This window comes from Lissotriton vulgaris, chromosome 5 (assembly GCF_964263255.1).
Source record: "Lissotriton vulgaris chromosome 5, aLisVul1.2, whole genome shotgun sequence".
NCBI lineage: Eukaryota > Metazoa > Chordata > Amphibia > Caudata > Salamandridae > Lissotriton > Lissotriton vulgaris.
Window position 1 is genome coordinate 986592189 of NC_141693.1, and position 17490 is coordinate 986609678.

Genomic DNA, 17490 nt, shown 5'->3' on the forward strand with positions numbered 1-17490 from the left:
GCTTCCTTCAGCGGCTGCTCTCACAAGGGTCATTCTCCACGAGCACTCCGGCCTTCGCAGGCTGGATGCCACACTGAGCTGGTGCTAAACCCCGGACACATTGAAGTCTTAGGCATCGCCCCCTGCTGACTCTTGTTGCCGCAGGTCCTTTAATAGACTCCACTTCACTGTGCTTTGTTGAAAGTGGAACACAGGCAAGCCCACTCACGCCCATGTAGGTTCGTCCAGATGCGGATAAGGATTAGTGCCACTGGAGCAGGGGACAAAGGCGAGATTATCAACTGCCCAAGGAGTCTCTATCGCATTGGACAACAAGCTGTCTCCGTGGAGCCGATGGGGGGAAGGAAAGTGAAAGCGCCTGCCGCACGTGCTTTGTAACACCAGGCCCTACAAGGGGACAGGAGATGTGCACGCGTACGGAGTGCACATCCTGTCGCCGTGCATGTGCACATCGCCTGTCCGGGCTCGCACATGTTTTGTCCCCTAAGCGCACCAAACCGACAACAATAGTCTCGCCAAGGCGAACCAGCGCATGCGCTTTGTTCACTAGGCGAGACCTAAAAATAAAGCGCCACTGTCATTTTGTAGGATCTCACATGTGTGATGCGCATGCCTAGAAAATTACACAGCAGTTGCATCAAAGGCTTTAAAAAACTTTTGTAAACTTTTGCCACGCTGCCAAGGATCAGAGATGCTATCCAACTTGGCTAAAACCCTTTAACAAAGGATGTATGTCACAAGGATGAGACCAATTGGCTTTGACAATGTTTGTTTGTAAAGTGATAAGAGTTTTATGATAGTTTCTAGGGTCGGACTGGGACAGTAAATAGGCCTGGGTATCAGAATTACTGTCACCCTCGTTAATGAACCAGATAGATAAAAGAGGCCCACATTTGCAAATCGGGGCTATTTTTAACTTCTAAATATATATGCAGTGTAGGTGTTTTGCAACATATGGGAAACTGCATGCATTTTTGCATGATGCCACAATTCTTTTAATAACTTGAAATCAACATTAAAAACGGCCTAGCAGTCCATAAGGCAGACCATCAAACAACCAAAAAAGGTCCCACTCACTGAGCAGTGAGAACAGCCCTTGTGGCATTTCCAGATTGCCTCATATGCCAGTCTGCCCTTGATGGTTGCACATTATTACGCTTGAAGTTGGAGGACATTTTTCTGTCATTTCACTGGAAGTGCATCATTTGTTGAACAATCTAGGACGCGATAAAAGTAATTTAGGTAAATCTGGTAACTTAACCGGCTAGTTCTGTACTCTCCATGAACACATTGGACACTGAAAGTAACTCAATATTTATTCAGTGTTTTCTTTTCTCAGGGTAACTCATGTATAAAACATGTCGTATTTGTTCCTTCTCTAGGTCTGACGCACAATGGAGGCTGGATCCGTTGTTCGAGCTATGTTTGATTTCTGTCCCAGTGTCTCCGAAGAGCTGCCCTTGTTTGTGGGGGATGTCATTGAAGTCTTAAGTGTGGTGGATGAGTTCTGGCTCCTTGGCAGCAAAAAGGGTATCACAGGTAAGATCATTTGGACAATTATAGAGTAGGAAAGTTGATTAACTTTTCACAATATTTTATGTTGATCATTACTAGGATCCTAGCATACCATGTGATATCTGAAAGAGTTTTCTGTTTCACAGTTGAATAATGCTTTGTTCTGCGCTTAGATCAGATTTGCACAACCTTCTTGCATTTGTCTTCTAGAACAAAACCATGAGACTGAACTTTTTCTGGAGTCAAATAAAAAGATAATTTCAGAATTAGCATCATAGTGTGTATGTGTTTGTGTATATGAGTGTTGTAATATGTGAGGTCATAAGTAGTACATGGCAAGGGCGTGAGGTATAGTTACTTTAGTGCACAAGTTATAAGTTGAGATAGCTATAACTGGTGAAGTTCAATGGTTTTGTTAGTTTAAAACAGTATGTTAAAATGTTCATGTTCACCTAACTGTATAACTTCACTTTAACCTTTTGTTTTTATTTTCCAATAAATACCTAAGGAATGTCTATGTTTTTTTAGGTAAAGCAAGATGTCCATTACTATGCGCAGTGTAGGGTTGGGCACAAGGCCTGGCCTCTGGCCTGGCTCTGCACCCAACCCCTTTGGGCATTTATGGCTGACTGTGTGATGTAACAATATAAAGGGCATCATTTTAAGTAAGGCAGACCTATAAGCTTTGTCAAAGGGTCAAGTGGTCTATAAGCTTTATCATAGGGTCAGCACATCAGCATACATAAAGCAGACCTATTGTTTCTGTCAAAAAGTTACCAATGATTGTGATCAAATAGGTATTTTATAAATTGACACTTTGTAAGGTTTATCAAAAGTGATTGTCTTAAACTATTTTGAAAAAACGTTATTAAAAAAAGGAAATCAACATGTCTTTGAGTCTTTCCTATAACATTTTTAAGGTCAAAAGTGTAGCCATAGATTCCACTACAAGGAAGTCCTGCACTCTATCCTTTGAGCATAGAGCTCCAGCTTAAAGTGCTTTACAAAATATGGTAAGCAAGACTTAATGTTTTTTTTTATGTTTACTTGAGGGCTGGTGCACTTCCTGCAGCCCCCTACAACATTAAAAAAATATTTGGTGGTGCAAGAAAATAAATATTTTATAAATGTCCTAGGACATCCTGGCAGTGAATAATAAACAAATGACTCCTGCTGTTATTTTTTCTTTTTTTCGAGCCCTCCGGTGCCCACCTTGGGTTCTCATACTATTTTTATTAGTATTAGTGTTGGGGGTTGTGGTGGAACTAGGCATGGGCGGAAAATCCGTTCCGCTCGCGGATTTTGCGGATTTTCGGGAAATCCGCAATCCGCGAGATTTGCGAATTTCCTGCAAAATCCGCAAATCCGCGAGCAGCGGATTTTGCTCGCACTGCTCGCACTGTTCGCGTGAGTTCGCGCCCCGCGAATAAGTGCGAAATTGCAGAAATACGATCTAAGCAAAACTGAAAGTAACTACTTACCAGGTTCAAAAGTTCAGGCACATCATTAGTAGCCATTTCCTGTAGTGCTTCCTGAGGGGCCCCTCCAGAGTTCAGTTGCCAGTTGAAACTATTATGTGACCCTGCTCTGAACCTCAGAATAGTTACACATATGCCACAAAGGTCATGAATTACAGCTAAGGGAGACAAGCAGGAGCCAGGCTGGAAGTTAAAATCCATTAATCAGCCCCTAATTCATTATTGTCAGTTGGGGCAGGGCAGGTGTTGTAACTAATTTTGCAACAATGAAAGCACTTAGCAAGTGCAAAAGATCACTAATCAGGGCGCACTAAGGAAGCAGGTGCCAGCTAAAAAAATATTCTGTGACACATTAATCAGCCCCAAATTAATTCAGGTCACTTGAGGCAGGGAAGGTGTGCTTTGCTTTGCCGAAAATAATGTACACTGGACAACCAGAGGGTGTGGTGATGAAACAGAGGGTGGCATGGGTGGGCCAGAGGGTGGCATGAGTAGTCAGAGAGTGGCAGTGGTGACAGAGAGTGGCAGTGATGAAGAAGAGTGTCCCAAACAGGTTGGACACGTAGAAACAACAAGTTCGCAAAACTTGCGACCCGACAGGTAAGTTCGCAAATTGCGAAATTGTAAAAACCCTCGCGAACTGGCAGAAACACGGGCGAACACAAAAAAAAAAAAATCCGCAAATTCGCGGGAATTCGCGGATTTTGCGGATTGCGAATCCGCAAATCCGCAAAATTCGCGAACGCGAGATCCGCAAAATTCGCTCATGCTTAGGTGGAACACCAAGACCCCCACATCCACTGCTCGCCCTCCAGCCAGCACCCATAGTGGGTGCCAATTGTTTGTTAACCAGGGCACACATAATTCCATTTAGGTTGGAGGGGTGCAGGGATGTCCCGGGACCCCCATAGCCCCTGCCAGCTATCCTTGCGGGAAACAGCCACTCGAATTTATGGTTGGTGCCCCAGTGCCTACCCACAACGTTGGAGGTGCAGGGGCGAAGGCTGCCACAGCCGGCACCATACTGTGTGCTTGCGGGAGCCAGCTCCATTGATTTGTTCCCTCCCAGGAGCAGAATTGCATGGGGGAAATGCGTTTTGGAACCCCCGTTTTTTTCTCCACCTTACTTGATGGATCCCCGCGAAACTGATATCCTTTTTTGGGGAAATTTTGTAAAGATTTGTTAAAATGTGCCAAAGTTATTAGCAAACCAAAAAACGCTCTTCCTATGATAACTAGGTTCTAACTATGACAACCCAGTGTGGACCAGAAAGTGGACATGAGATGGCAGCCTTTTACTTTCTCCTGGAGTGGAGGTGCTTGGGTCCATGAGAACAGAAGAAGCAAATCTATGACTTTTTCATGTGTGTGTCTCCAGATAACCTCTGTGGAATGTAAAAGATTCATTGCTAAGAATCTGTTAGTAAACCCTACCCAACGTTGGAGTACGAAATGAAGGGTCTAAGCCTAATCCTCATTTCCCCAACAAGAGAAAGGGCAAACCCATATGGCAGGTATGTCAGATGGACAAAGACTATCATAATCAGGAAATCAAGACCGCATTATCAACAGCATATAGGGATACGAAGGGTACTGGTAAACACCATCACTGAAATACTGCAAGGTCTAAATTCAACCTCCTTTGTGAAAGCATTCTTGGTCTTGCTTATACCCCATTTCCTGGGTAGGAAGTTGCATACCCTCAAAAGTGGAGATTTTTGCTGAAGAACATTCCACCATGGACAATGGCACTGCTCCTTCTGGAAGCAACAACTGAAAGCATCTCTTACTAGTAAAAGTATATGTCAAAGATAGGGCATGCATCTGGTGTCTATTGGGATAGGCCAAGTTATCCAGTTTCTGAAAACAGTCTCTTTCTCTCCCTCTCTCTGTTACACATACACATGCTTGTGATGTAAAGGTATGAGTTGTAATCGCATGCGTTGTACCGCATGCGATGTAACATCACATATTCCTTCCCGTACACTTAGGTAGACAAGCACAAAGCAGATGGATATGGAGTGGCTGTGTAGGTCAGGGAGAGCTTTCCCTCTACTCTCACAAGGTAAAAAAAAAAAAAAACACACACATATTGCCAGCGAGGATGAAATAAAAGGGGAGCAGAGGACAGATCAGGAACAGCACAAATAAAAGCAGACAGCAGCGAAAGAGCAACATGACAGGGATGCAGCCAAGGGCAGTGTGAAGGGTACATGAAGGATTGCACCACATGAGTGCTCTGCAGCCTCCACATCACAGTTTTTGGAAGCAGTCCAATGTACTTGCAAAATGTGGCGCTCAGCTGTACTCCTGGCAAAAAGCTCTGCACGAGCCAAGCACATCTTATTTTCCAAAGAGGTACAGAAAGTAGGTGCCAACTGAACTACCGCCAAATCATGAGGTACATGAAAACATTTCAGTTACGTGATGGGACTTCCCAACCTTGTTTTCCATTTAGTCACCTTTAGCTACTTTAACTACCACACCCCCTCTGTGACTTTAACTCCTCAGTAGAAAATAGCACAAATCTGTAGACCTATCTGTTCTCAACCTCCTAAAACCCCTCCGAACCTTTTAAGATTAAACCACTTTGAACAACAAAATCCATGTTATGCAATGAACATAGAGACACAATGTAAAGTTGCATATCACATTATACACAACTCTGTAAATAACGTATTTTATCTTAGAAACATTTAAAAGTCTAGTACAAGAATTCACCCATAAAATTTACTTCATTAGAGCACCATTCGCTCAATGGTAATTTCACTGAAATTAGTCCAGCTGCATTATCATATATTCTTTTCTTCATGATAGTTAATAAATTATTAGGGAAAAATCAGCCGTTGTCTTTTAACCCTAGAAATGTAACAGAGATGTTTACCGACTCGCATTCTGCCTAAAGCATTATCCTGTATGTAAACCACAATTACTGCAATATTAGTTCAGTACACAGACTATGCTGGGTGATGAATTGAATCTCAGACTGCCATAATGTTACAAAGATGACCGGTGAGTAAAGTTGGCAAAACCACAATGTCCATTTTAGGAAATCCAACCTTTTATTTTTGTTGGCGTTAGCACTTTGTACATGTAAGACGTGCTAACCAGTAGTAAAGTGCCTGTGCTCCCATTATAAACACAGTTGAATTGACATAGCCCTGTTTGGCTAACTTTTGAATCTCTAGTGTAAGGCATGAGGTGTACCCATGCCCTGTACATTAAATGTCACTAGTGGACTGCATCTACCGCAGTGGCAGTGCAACCATGGTTTCAGACCTTCCATTGTAGCCAGCAGTGTAAACGGCATATCAAAAGAACTCCTGACTGGTCAAACCTTCCCGTATAAATATTATTAATTCACTCCTGTAGAGGCCTTGTAGCCCACAAGGCAGGATGCATGGTATTTAAGAATAGGCATATTGAAATGTAACGTTAAAATGTCCTTACAGTGCCTAGCACCAAAAAACTATTGTCACTGTGCCAGGCATAGTTGTCCTATGTAGAAAACCAAAGTACAGATTAAAATGTTAATACTATATCTTGGGAATGGGACCAGATAAGGAATATATTTAAACAACTATTTAGTAGTTATTAAAAATCCACTTCAGTGATGAATTAGAAAGTTTCATAAATACGAAGGAAAATACACTTTTTTATAAAGTTATCTTTTCCTTGCCTGACATTACCGGAGGCTAATTTGCATTACCTCTCTAGCTGCTCCCAGCCAGTAATTATCCCTGAATAAGTGTGAATGCCACCTAGGCTGAACAACATTCTGACCTGAATGGGCAGAAATGACTCCTCTGAACCCTGTAGAATACGCAGAGTGTGAGCTTTAGATATCCTTTTTCACACAACAATGCCAGATCCTGACAGTTCTACTGGGCTCACATATACAACTTGGGGCTCACTTGCAATGGGAAAGAACAGGATGCCAGGACAATTCTTGTGGATTCACTGTCTGATTGCTGAAGGAGTCTGCTTTAGTCCTGCCCTTGGGGCACACTTAAAAAAGAGGAGAGAATAGGATGCAGAGAGTCAATTCATATATATAATCTCTATTTGGTTACTGAAGGACATTGATTTTGTCCTACCAGCCCTTTGTCTCTGGGGTTATTGTGGGTACAGTGACTGCCTCAAACTGTATTTCAGTATTAGATGTCGGACACTAGAATTACCATTCTATACTCCTGACACACACCCCGGGCCCTCAGATCCCAAGTTTAGTGAGGTCGAAGACATTTGCCATCTTGAAAAGGCTCATATTGGGTAGTGTTGGACCGGGAACTTTTACCCCATTGGTCGGGGTGTGCCCCAGGACCCATTCTCATCCACTAACTAGGGCCAGGCATAAATGTGGCACCATAAGACACCCATTTTAGAACACTTTCTGCACCTGTGGCAGATTAGAGGAGGACTGGGCTTGCTGTCTGTGACCTGAGAGGAACCCTGAAGGACTGGACTTCACCTCCTGTACTCGGTACACAGAGGTGGACTCCAAGAGACATAAGGCTGACCTCTTGTTTAAGCTACAGGAATACAACAAGTTATAAGAGGCCTTTTCCTTGGAAGTGTCCATCTGACCAGTAACAATGGAACCTGAACTGTACCCTGCTGTTGGCCTCTGCCGGACACCCTGTGAGTCTCCAAGTGTCTTTCCTGAGGTGCTTGGGGGGTTTAGAAGTATACTTCTGTGGTGGACAAACCCAGTTGGTGTATCCGAACAGCACTCCATCGTAGTCTGCTTCATATTGTGCCTAGGTCTCAGTCTATCTATGCTGTTGCTATCATTGGTGTTTTGTGATTTTTGGCTGTTTTTACTTCAAACTTTAAGAATGAATGTCTCAGTTTCCCAGTTTCATCATTTGGGTGTCATTCTGTTCATTACATTTTTTTTTAATGTTTGTATTAGCATTTTATTAAGCATGGGCGGAAAATCCGTTCCGCTCGCGGATTTTCGGTAAATTCGCAATCCGCGAACTCTCGCAAATTTACCGAAAATCCGCAAATTCGCACGCAGCGGATTTTTTTTCTTGGTGATACAATATTGCAGCGTTCACTTACCGTCATTCAGCGTTTGCCGAGTTGTTTTTCTCGATATTTTGCGAGTGCTGCGCCATTTTGGATCTTGCTGCGGGATCCTGCGGGAGTTTGGCGACGCATCGCGAGAGTTCGCGATTGCGAACATGTAGGTGCGGCGGGCAGCAACAATCTCGCACTCGCGAAATTACAACATTTGCAATTCTGCACAAGAAATCCACTAGCAAGCAGCATAGACCTTCTGAAAATGATGATTTTTATCAGAATAACTCCTCAGGTTGACATTTGCCTGCACTTTTTTGGATTTGAGGCCTTTTGACTTTCTTTGGATCACTTTTGGATTAGAAATCAACTTTCACAAGTAAGTTTGTTTGGGGCATTACAGTTGCTGTTCTGCAGAAAAACGAGTTTTGCAAAACTGAAAGCACTCAGCAGGTGCAAAAGTTCAAACTCATCATTAGTAACCATTCCCTGTAGTGCTTCCTGACTGGGGCCCATCCAGAGTTCAGTTGCTAGTTGCAACAATTCTATGACCCTGCTCTGACCCTCACAGCAGGCTCATAGAATAGCTACAAGTAGGCCACAAAGGTCCTGGAAAAAAAAATTGCACTGCAACAGGAAGCAAATTACAGATAAGGAAGCAGGTGCCAGACTGGAATTTTAAAACAGTGACACATTAATAAATCAACCCCAAATTAATTCATGTCAGTTGAAGCAGGGCAGGTGTGCTTGCTTTCCCCCCCCCCCCCCCCCCATAATCTACAGTGATGAACCAGAGGGTGGCATTGATGTACCAGAGGGTGGCATGGGTGAAACAGGGTGACAGTGGTGAAACAGAGGGTGCTGTGAACCTGTGATGATGAACCAGACGTAGAAACAACATAGTCGCAACCGTTGCGAGCCGACAAGTAAGTTCGCATTTGCGAACTGGTACAAAAACCTCGCGAACTGGCAGAAACCCTTGCGAACACAAAAAAAAATCCGCAAATTCGCAAGAATTTGCGGATTGGGAGTTCGCAAATACACAAATTCGCGTACGCCAGATTCGCAAAATTCGCCCATGCTTACATTTTATACAAGTTCACATACTGAATACACATAACAATAGAAATAAGCGTAGTATAAGGGAGAGTCCAAGTTATGCAATGCAATACTAACAACAGTTATTCACTGGTACTCCCAGCAGACAATCCTACTTTTTAAAAAAAAATCTTTATGAACACGAAGGCATATTCAACATTTAGTATGGCACATTCAAGCTTTTAGATTCGTATTTATATGTTACATTTCTGGAAGTTATAGTACGTATTACATATTCTTCTTCCGTGATTTAATCTACCCACCTAAAATCCTATATATGCGCTTCTGTATATCCATATATTAGTCATCAGAGTTTATCAATTTTCTCCCGCTATGTGCTGCCTAACATGAGCACCCCTCTTACAAATCCTAAGAGAAACCCCCCCCCCCTTCAAACGTGAGTCATCACTTTTAAGTACGTTTCCACACATTTCTCCCCATCAGCAAGTCTCCATGCCCCTTTGTTACCTCTCAGGTGAGTTGTTCCAAACCTTTGCTGCATTTGGTCCGTTCAGGCAGCCACCCTCAACCCCATTTGTTACTCATCTTCCCCCTCGGAGTCCAGATCGTCTCCTTCCGGTAAGGGTTCACATATCTCACCCCTATAAACATTCCATGCTGCCCACACCTTGTTCCATTTGCGGGGGGAAGCTCGAAGGACGTAAACCGCTCTTTCCGTAACCATCAGGATATCCATGTTTTTAGCCCATCTGTTCGCAGTGGGCAATTCCGGAGCCCCCCACTTCTGTGCAATATCACGCTTAGCCACTGTCATGGCTAGTGTAGCCCAAAGTAGTCCATATCTATCTAGGTCATTGGGGTCCCAGATGTTTAAGAGGCACTTGCGTGGTTCTGGCAAAATGGAAATCTTAAGTGTCTGGGAGATTGTGCGCATTATTTGCCTCCAGAATTCCTGTATTTGTGGACAGTCCCATAATGTATGAAATAGTGTTCCCTCCTCCCCGCAGCCCCTCAAGCAAAAGGGATGGGGTGCTCTATGTATTTTGTGGAGTAGCGTTCTGGTGTAATAGATGCGGTGTAAAATTTTAAGTTGCACCAGTCTGAACTTTGCTGAAATGCCCACTTCTCTCGGAGAGGCCAAAGCTTCATTCCATTCCGATTCATCCGCCTCGCCTATCTCTCCCTCCCATTTTTCTTTAAGTTTCAGCGTGGGGTCCTCTATGTTGTTGACCAGTTTTTTGTATGTGAGGGAAGTCGCGCTCTGTTGCATAAAGTCTGTCAATAGTGTATCTTCAAGTGGGGAGGATTCCGGCAAATCAGTGATCGCTGGGATCGCCTGGAGCAGTGCGTGCCTAATTTGCACGTACCTAAATGTTTCAGTGTGTCTGAGGCCATTCTGCTGCTGGAGTTGTGGAAACGCTACTACCATGTCCTTGTCCCAAAGGTCCCCCTCCGTGGAAATACCTATGGAGTCCCACTGCGCAAATCCTTTACACAATCTAAGGTTTCCTAGTGACCTCGTGTCCCATAATGGTGTCATTTTGGTGATTCTTCCTTTCCAGCCCAGTCGCGCCTGCGCTATATGCCAGAGGGCCGCCGTATGCTGTGTCGGACTGTGCAAATGTTTGAGTTGCGATTTATTATATAGTACTGAGAGCATGCAGTCCGTCCCCAGCTGTGACCAGTCTGCCCGGTATGCTGGGTCGTCTCTTGGGGTGTGGATCCATTGGTTAATTATTTTAAGTTGAGCTGCTCAGTAATATAGCTGAATTTTGGGAAGCGCAATCCCTCCCTCATACCAACTTTTTACCAATTTGTCGTAGGCTATACGCGCTGGGCCATTATTCCAGAGCAGGTTGGAGACTAACGCAGCAATTTGTTTGAAATATCGCGGTGGGACAGGATGCGGGGTGTTTTCCAATATATATAGGAACCTGGGGAGTGCCATCATTGACAATCCTACTTTTAGTATAACAGTGCTAATAGGGTCATATCCCAGAGCCCAAAACAATATCCATTGCACTAAACCTGGCAACATAATTGGCTAATTACATCATCGAGTGGTGGTTACTTTCACCAGTGCGTGCTCCACTATTACAATTATTTTACATCTGTTATGTGGGTAGCCGTCCAAAATTGGTCCAACATATGGGTATACTTGGTTGTATTCGTGGTTGCAGCACATTAGAATCAAAATTCAAACCAAAGAAATGAAAAACGTAAATAGAAAAGAAAAAGAAAGGGAACACCCACAATTGAAAAGCCAAAACAAAAGAAAAGAGCAAAAGGTAACTTGTGCAGAGGAGTGGTGCATAGGCATTAAAGCCAGTGAGATCCCAAGGGAGTGGCAGTAGACCTGACCCACAGGCAGGTCCAAGAGGGAAGGGAAAACCCCCTCTAATAAGTATCCCATCTGGGTAAAGCTAGCCAAGCCAGGGTGGGGCGAGGCCTCGATGTAGTCCCCCCACACATCAAATCACCCGAGTTCCGGGGGGATCCCAGGGAAACGTCTTGTGCCAAGGCACTGGATGGGGGTACTTGAGCCAGTCCATTTTCCTCACCACTGGAGCCCACAGGTTTCGCCCATTCGGTTAAATCCTCTCTCCACTGTTCAGCAATGGGGCGCTTCCTTATTCTGCGAGCCTCTTCCCAACTCAGTATTCTGCCCTCCGCCCCAGCCCATGCAACCACATCCCTTTTCCAAGTTGCAAATTGTGCCCCCCCCTTGCCGACTTCCACTCCATTGCTATCCTACGCTTAGCGAGACCCAATGCAAGATCATTCAACCGATTCCCAACCACACGCTTAGGTGGCCTGGGGAAGAGGCCCAATGAGAATGCTTGCATCGTGGGGGCCAAAACCCTACCTAGCACAACCTTAATTTTGACCAGCACAGCTTCCCAGAAAAGAAGCAATCCTTGATATTCCCAGGTCATATGACCGAAATTCGCATCTGGGTGAGCACACCTGGGGCATTGACGCACCTCCCCACCATATGTCACGTTAAGTCTTTGGGGCGTCATATAAGTCATCTGCATGTAATTAAACTGAGTATATTTTAGACGGGTAATCCGGGAAACCTTTTTGGGATACCTCAACGCCCTGCGCCACTCGGAATCAGTGAGGGCTATTCCCCTATCCTATCTCGCCCGCAGCTCAACCAGAGGGGTGATGGAAGCTTCCATTAGTGTGGCATCTAGCCATTTCATCAAGTGTCCCGCAGTGCCAAGCGCGAACACAGCGTGAAGAACCGGGTGTGTGTCAGGCTCATCCCTCCCACTGCCCCATAATTTCTCGAACGTGCGTACCAACACCTCATAGCACACTAGGGAGAGCATGGGAGAATATTTAGTGGGCTGCCGCCCCCTGCCTGGCATCTTTGCCTCGTCTGAAAGGCTGTGCGCTGTAATAGGGAGCAGTGGAGGGGTAGGCATAGCCGGCAACAGTAGTTTTGCCGTCACCAGTTTAGGGCTAGACATTGGGTCTGATAGGCATGTTCCCTCTTCGTTTATACCCTCCACTCATTGTGCCAACCACTGCAATTGGGCAGCCAACATATAGATTTTGAAGTGTGGGACCCCCAGTCCACCCTCCAACATGGGGAGATGCAATATTTTCAAGGACACCCTGGGGCGCCCGCCTCCACACACCAGGTCCCTCAAGAGGGCATTCAGGGGGTGGAACCAGCTACTCGGCATCAGGGCTGGAAGGTTTACAAAACAGTAAAACATCCGGGGTAGCATTATCATTTTGGTGAGGGTGATCCGCGCCTTTAAAGGTAGCTGTAACGTGCACCAAAAGCGCACGCAAGAGTGGAGCCAGCGAAGTGCCCCACCCAGGTTAATGTCCCTTAGGTCATCCAAGTCATGAAAGATGTGAATACCCAGATATTTAAAGGTGCTCCGAGCCCAAAGAATGTCGGCTGGCAGCGCCGTCAGCCTGGGAAATGTCCCCGCTTGCAAGAACAAATACGTCTTGGATTTGTTAACCCTGAGGCCAGAGAGCCGAGCAAAGTCATCTAACATATGCAAAGCCTCAGTGGCACCCTCGACTGCCTCAGATAGGTATAACAACAAATCGTCTGTATACAGAGAGACATGGTGCCGTCGCTCGCCAAAGGTCAGGCCCAGCTTCCTACCCCCCCCCTCCCTCAGATGGAACCATTCTGCTAGGGGTTAGATGGCCAGGGCAAACAGGACTGGAGAAAGGGGACACCCTGCTGCGACCCCCAGGATACTCTATACTGCCTAGAAATGGTTCTACCTGACTCTTGCAGTCGGCGAGGCATATAGAAGCCTCACCCATCGCATCCAGTCCTCACCGAGGCCCATACGCAACATCACCTCAAACAAATACTCCCACCTCACCGTATCAAAAGCCTTCTCCAAGTCCACCGACAGTACTGCTGCCTGTCCGTGGGTGGGAGCCTCCGAATGATACAGTACTGAGTAGAGCGTGCAGAGATTGTAAGAGGTGCAGCGCGAGGGAATACACCCATTTTGGTCTGGATGAATTAAGGCCTTCATGTGTGGGAGCAGCCTACCTGCCAGTATCTTGCTCAAGATCTTAAAATCCAGGTTGAGCATTAAGAGAAGTCTATAGTACCTCACTCCAGCCTCCGGCTTCTTGGACTTTGGGAGGGGACCACCAATGCTGTCTGGGTGGAGCTCGGTATCCCACCCTTCCCTCATACGCCTCTGTATACAACGTGACCAAATGTTGGGCTATTGTGTCAGTGAACCGCTGGCAGACCTCAGCCGGAAGGCCTTCAGGCCCCTGTGTTTTACCAGGCGCCGGCGCTGCAATTACAGCCTTGACTTCCAGGCAGGGTAATCTGGTCTCCCAGCTCCTCCTGAGCTTCAGCCTCCAGTGCGCTAAGCTGTAGGGGACCCAAGAAGTGTTGTATATCTTGCAAAGGGGCCGCAGCCGGAGCTTCAGACAATTTCTCATACTACCTTAATTGCGTCCGGGTCGTGCAACTACTTCTCCTGAATCCTGGCCAATTTTGGCGATGGGAGTTCCCACCATCTCAGGTTTAATAAGCCTCGCCAGCAGTTGACCCGCCCTCCTTTTCTCCTTCTGCACTGTGTAGGTAATCCTTGTAATTATAACACGCAGTCTGCCCAGTGAGTCATTGTAGCGGTCCTGTGCCTCCTGTAAAAGTCGCCCAGTGCCCCTCATCTTCCCCCTGTAGGTTATCCAGTCTACGAATGGTCCCCTCTAAGTCCAAGAGCTCTTGGCGCAGTTCCCTATGGGCTCCACATGCTTGTCCCATGCAGTGGCCTCGTACGACCACCTTAAATGCCTCCCATTCCAACTGGGGTGATGAGGCTGTCCTGGCATTAATGGGGAAGTATGTTTCAATTAATGTGAGCAACGAGGTCCTGAAGGGGCATCGTCGAGCAGTGATGGATTTAATTTCCACGCAGGGTCCGGGGGACGTCTCCACGGTGGCGGATGTAATATTAATAAAGGGCTATGGTCCAACAAGGTGCGCCCCAAATATTCAGAGTGGGATACAGAACTACTGAAGGCCTGGGAACAGAGGAATGCATCAAGTCTAGAGTGCACCTGATGGAAGGGTGAAAAAAATGAATATTGCCTGTCCCTAGTGTGTTGCAATCTCCATATGTCCTCAAGGCCTCAGTGGGATATCCAGGCACGAAAACCCGCTGCTGTGCGGTGTGGCTGAGTCCCCGGTAGGGGAGGGTGGAAGCGATTAACTGTAACATTCACGACGCAATTAAAATCACCCCCTAAGATAAGGTGACCACTCAGGTGGAGAGCCAGTGAGGCGGAGAAAGACTCCAGGAAGCCGACCTGCTCCTGATTGGGCACATATACATTGCCTAGTGTCACTTCCTGCCCCGCTAATCTACCCGTAAGTAGGGCAAAGGGGACCCCAGGTTTCACCCAGATTAACACCCACCTAGCAAAGGCTGAGTAGGTAGTTGCAAAGATCTGCCCCCTCCATCTCCTTTTTAACTTCCCAACCTCCTCCCTGTTAAGATGTGTCTCCCGGAGGAAGGCGATGTGCACATCTCTACGCCGCAGATAGGAATAAATGTTGTGGCATTTGGCCATTGTGCCCATTCCATGGATGTTCCATGTAAGGAACTTTACAGCGTTAAATGCCCCATAACCTATAAGGGGGAAACCCTCTCCACCCGCCCCCTCTGTCATGTATACCCTCCCTTCTCTGCAAACAATAAGACAAAGAAAGCTAACCAATGAACCCTCATTTTGAACAACTCCCAAACCCCAGGGCAGCCTGACAACGGTCAGTCGCCCAAACAACATGTGAAACATAGCCCTGAATGAGGTCTTAACCCAGCAAGACCCTCAGCGAGTGGTGAACAGTTAGTCATAAGTCTGGCGTACAAACCGTTTGGAGCGCGCTGGCCCCACCAGTTCAGCTCGGGACCAGAGTCCACCAATGACAAACCAGCAGCAACAGAGGAGCCAGGGTCACCACTGATTTCAGGCGGCTTCAGATAATCTCATTCGCTGTTTTCGGTGTCACCACTGGCAATTTCACACTGCCACTAGGGGAGGTGTCAGAGTCATTGTCCCCGGTGTCTTTTGATGAGCAAGCCTCTGCCTTTGGGGAAGTGCTCCTGCCCACCATAAGTGCTGCCACCGCCTCAGTGCTTAATTTGTAAAATATTAAGTGCAGGTGCTCAGATTGTTGAAGGAGGCCACGCCCACTTTGCTGCCTCCGCCCACTTCATCCACTGACTCCACCCACTTCCTTTATTGGCTCCACCCACACCCCTCAACACATCGCAGCCAGATCCTTATTTCTTAAGTTCCGCAAGGAGCTGAATACCTGGAACTTCATATAAGCACCTTCTGGTCATCTGTGCTCTGGTACTACACTTCAGAGGAGCTTTGCTGCCAGTCATGGGGGCCCTACTTGCATACTATGCTGAAAGTGTACTCTTTTTCTCTTGGTTAGTTGTATATGCATGATTTTTTGTAGAGACATTGGTCTGTCTGCTTCAACATGTGTTTTCTGTTAAAAAGCCCATCAATATTGTGTGCTTGCATGCATCTGTGCTTCCACTATTCAAAAGTCCAACCTATTGGTTTTATTAGTGCTTATTTTGTTTTGCTTGATACTAACAGAACCCACATTTCAAAGAGCAGTGAAACACTGTACAGAGAACACCTATTGTAGTTTTAGCTTCTCAAACACGAGGTATAAATAGAAATGTATGTAGAACCTTAATCAATTGTGGAGAATAAAATGATTTGCTTACAATTGCAGAATGTGTTGTGCATGAGACAGGATTAGAACAGAGCAGTGCTGGTAAGTGGCAGCAGAGGGTAAGAGGGAGATGGGAGGGTGTTTAGTGGGGTGTTAAACGGCACCTGCTGCCAGTAGAAAAATATGATTTAAAGCAGCTTAATCTGAAATCACTGAAATCAAGAGGGATGATGTAGTGTGCAGGACTTTTAATGCAACAGCTACGGGGGCCTATTTTAAGATTGGTGACTTGTGCCCTCCGTCACCCGTGGTAAAAGCCAGCCCAGATCAGGAACCAGATCTCCATTCCAACCCCGTGCCCGGGCGAGAGGGGGGGAAGACAAGTGAAGGTATAATTTCGTAGCGTTTTCTCATTACCTTGAAAGTGCTTCAAGTGGAACCCCCCCAAAAAGGGGGAAAAAAGAATGTATTGCTTCTCACAATTAGTTTGCAGTGCACACCTTCAGAGCAAGTCCAAGAGGTAACCCCCCCCCCCCGATTTCCATAGTCTTGCAGCAAGATTTATGAGCACCTTCGAAACCGTGCGTTTAACTGTATTGCTTTCCCGTGCTCCTGAATTTAAATACATGTTTAACATTATTGAAACTGCAGCACAACTCTTTTCCGTACTTGGTTACCATACTCCAAGGTATGTTCTGTAGCCATTAGACGCCCGTTAATGGGGAAGTGACACCTCGTCACTTGTAATCATTTACTGCATTCACTAATGACGCACTACATTTAACCGTCGCATAACAGAGTGGCAGTTCCCACATTGAAACAAATCTCGGCGTTTCCTGAGAACTCACAGTGCAAGGCAGCAGGAAAAATACTACCCGCCTCAGTCACTTTGTGCCTCTGCCCTCTCTCACACCATTGAAAACATACCAACACCGGAGCAATAGTTTCTTCTCTCCTTCTCTAGTAAGCTCGGCAGGAACAAGCACACTATCCCGCCGCAGAACATCTCTTCTTGACCCCTTGTTTGGTTCAACTGCAACATTTATCTCGACTTCCGTCCGCTTCTGTTCTGAGGCAGACATAACATAGTGGGGTGTGAGAAACAGAAAACGGACCCAAAAAAAAGTGTAACGCGGTGGCCAACAAGCATTGGCAACCACAACCAGTGTCCCGGAGACATAGACCCGGCCCTGTGAAATAAGT

The 17490-nt window shown here is 46.0% G+C and overlaps 1 protein-coding gene across 1 annotated transcript in view; it reads left to right on the forward strand.

Moving 5' to 3' along the window:
* The window catches only part of DNMBP (dynamin binding protein), a 583091-nt gene that overhangs the window by 202925 nt on the left and 362676 nt on the right, over positions 1 to 17490 (forward strand). Inside the window, exon 3 of the mRNA XM_086922586.1 lies at positions 1383 to 1539. Coding sequence (XP_086778712.1) covers positions 1395 to 1539 — 145 coding nt within the window. The 5' untranslated portion in view covers positions 1383 to 1394. The remainder of the gene's footprint in view (positions 1 to 1382; positions 1540 to 17490) is intronic.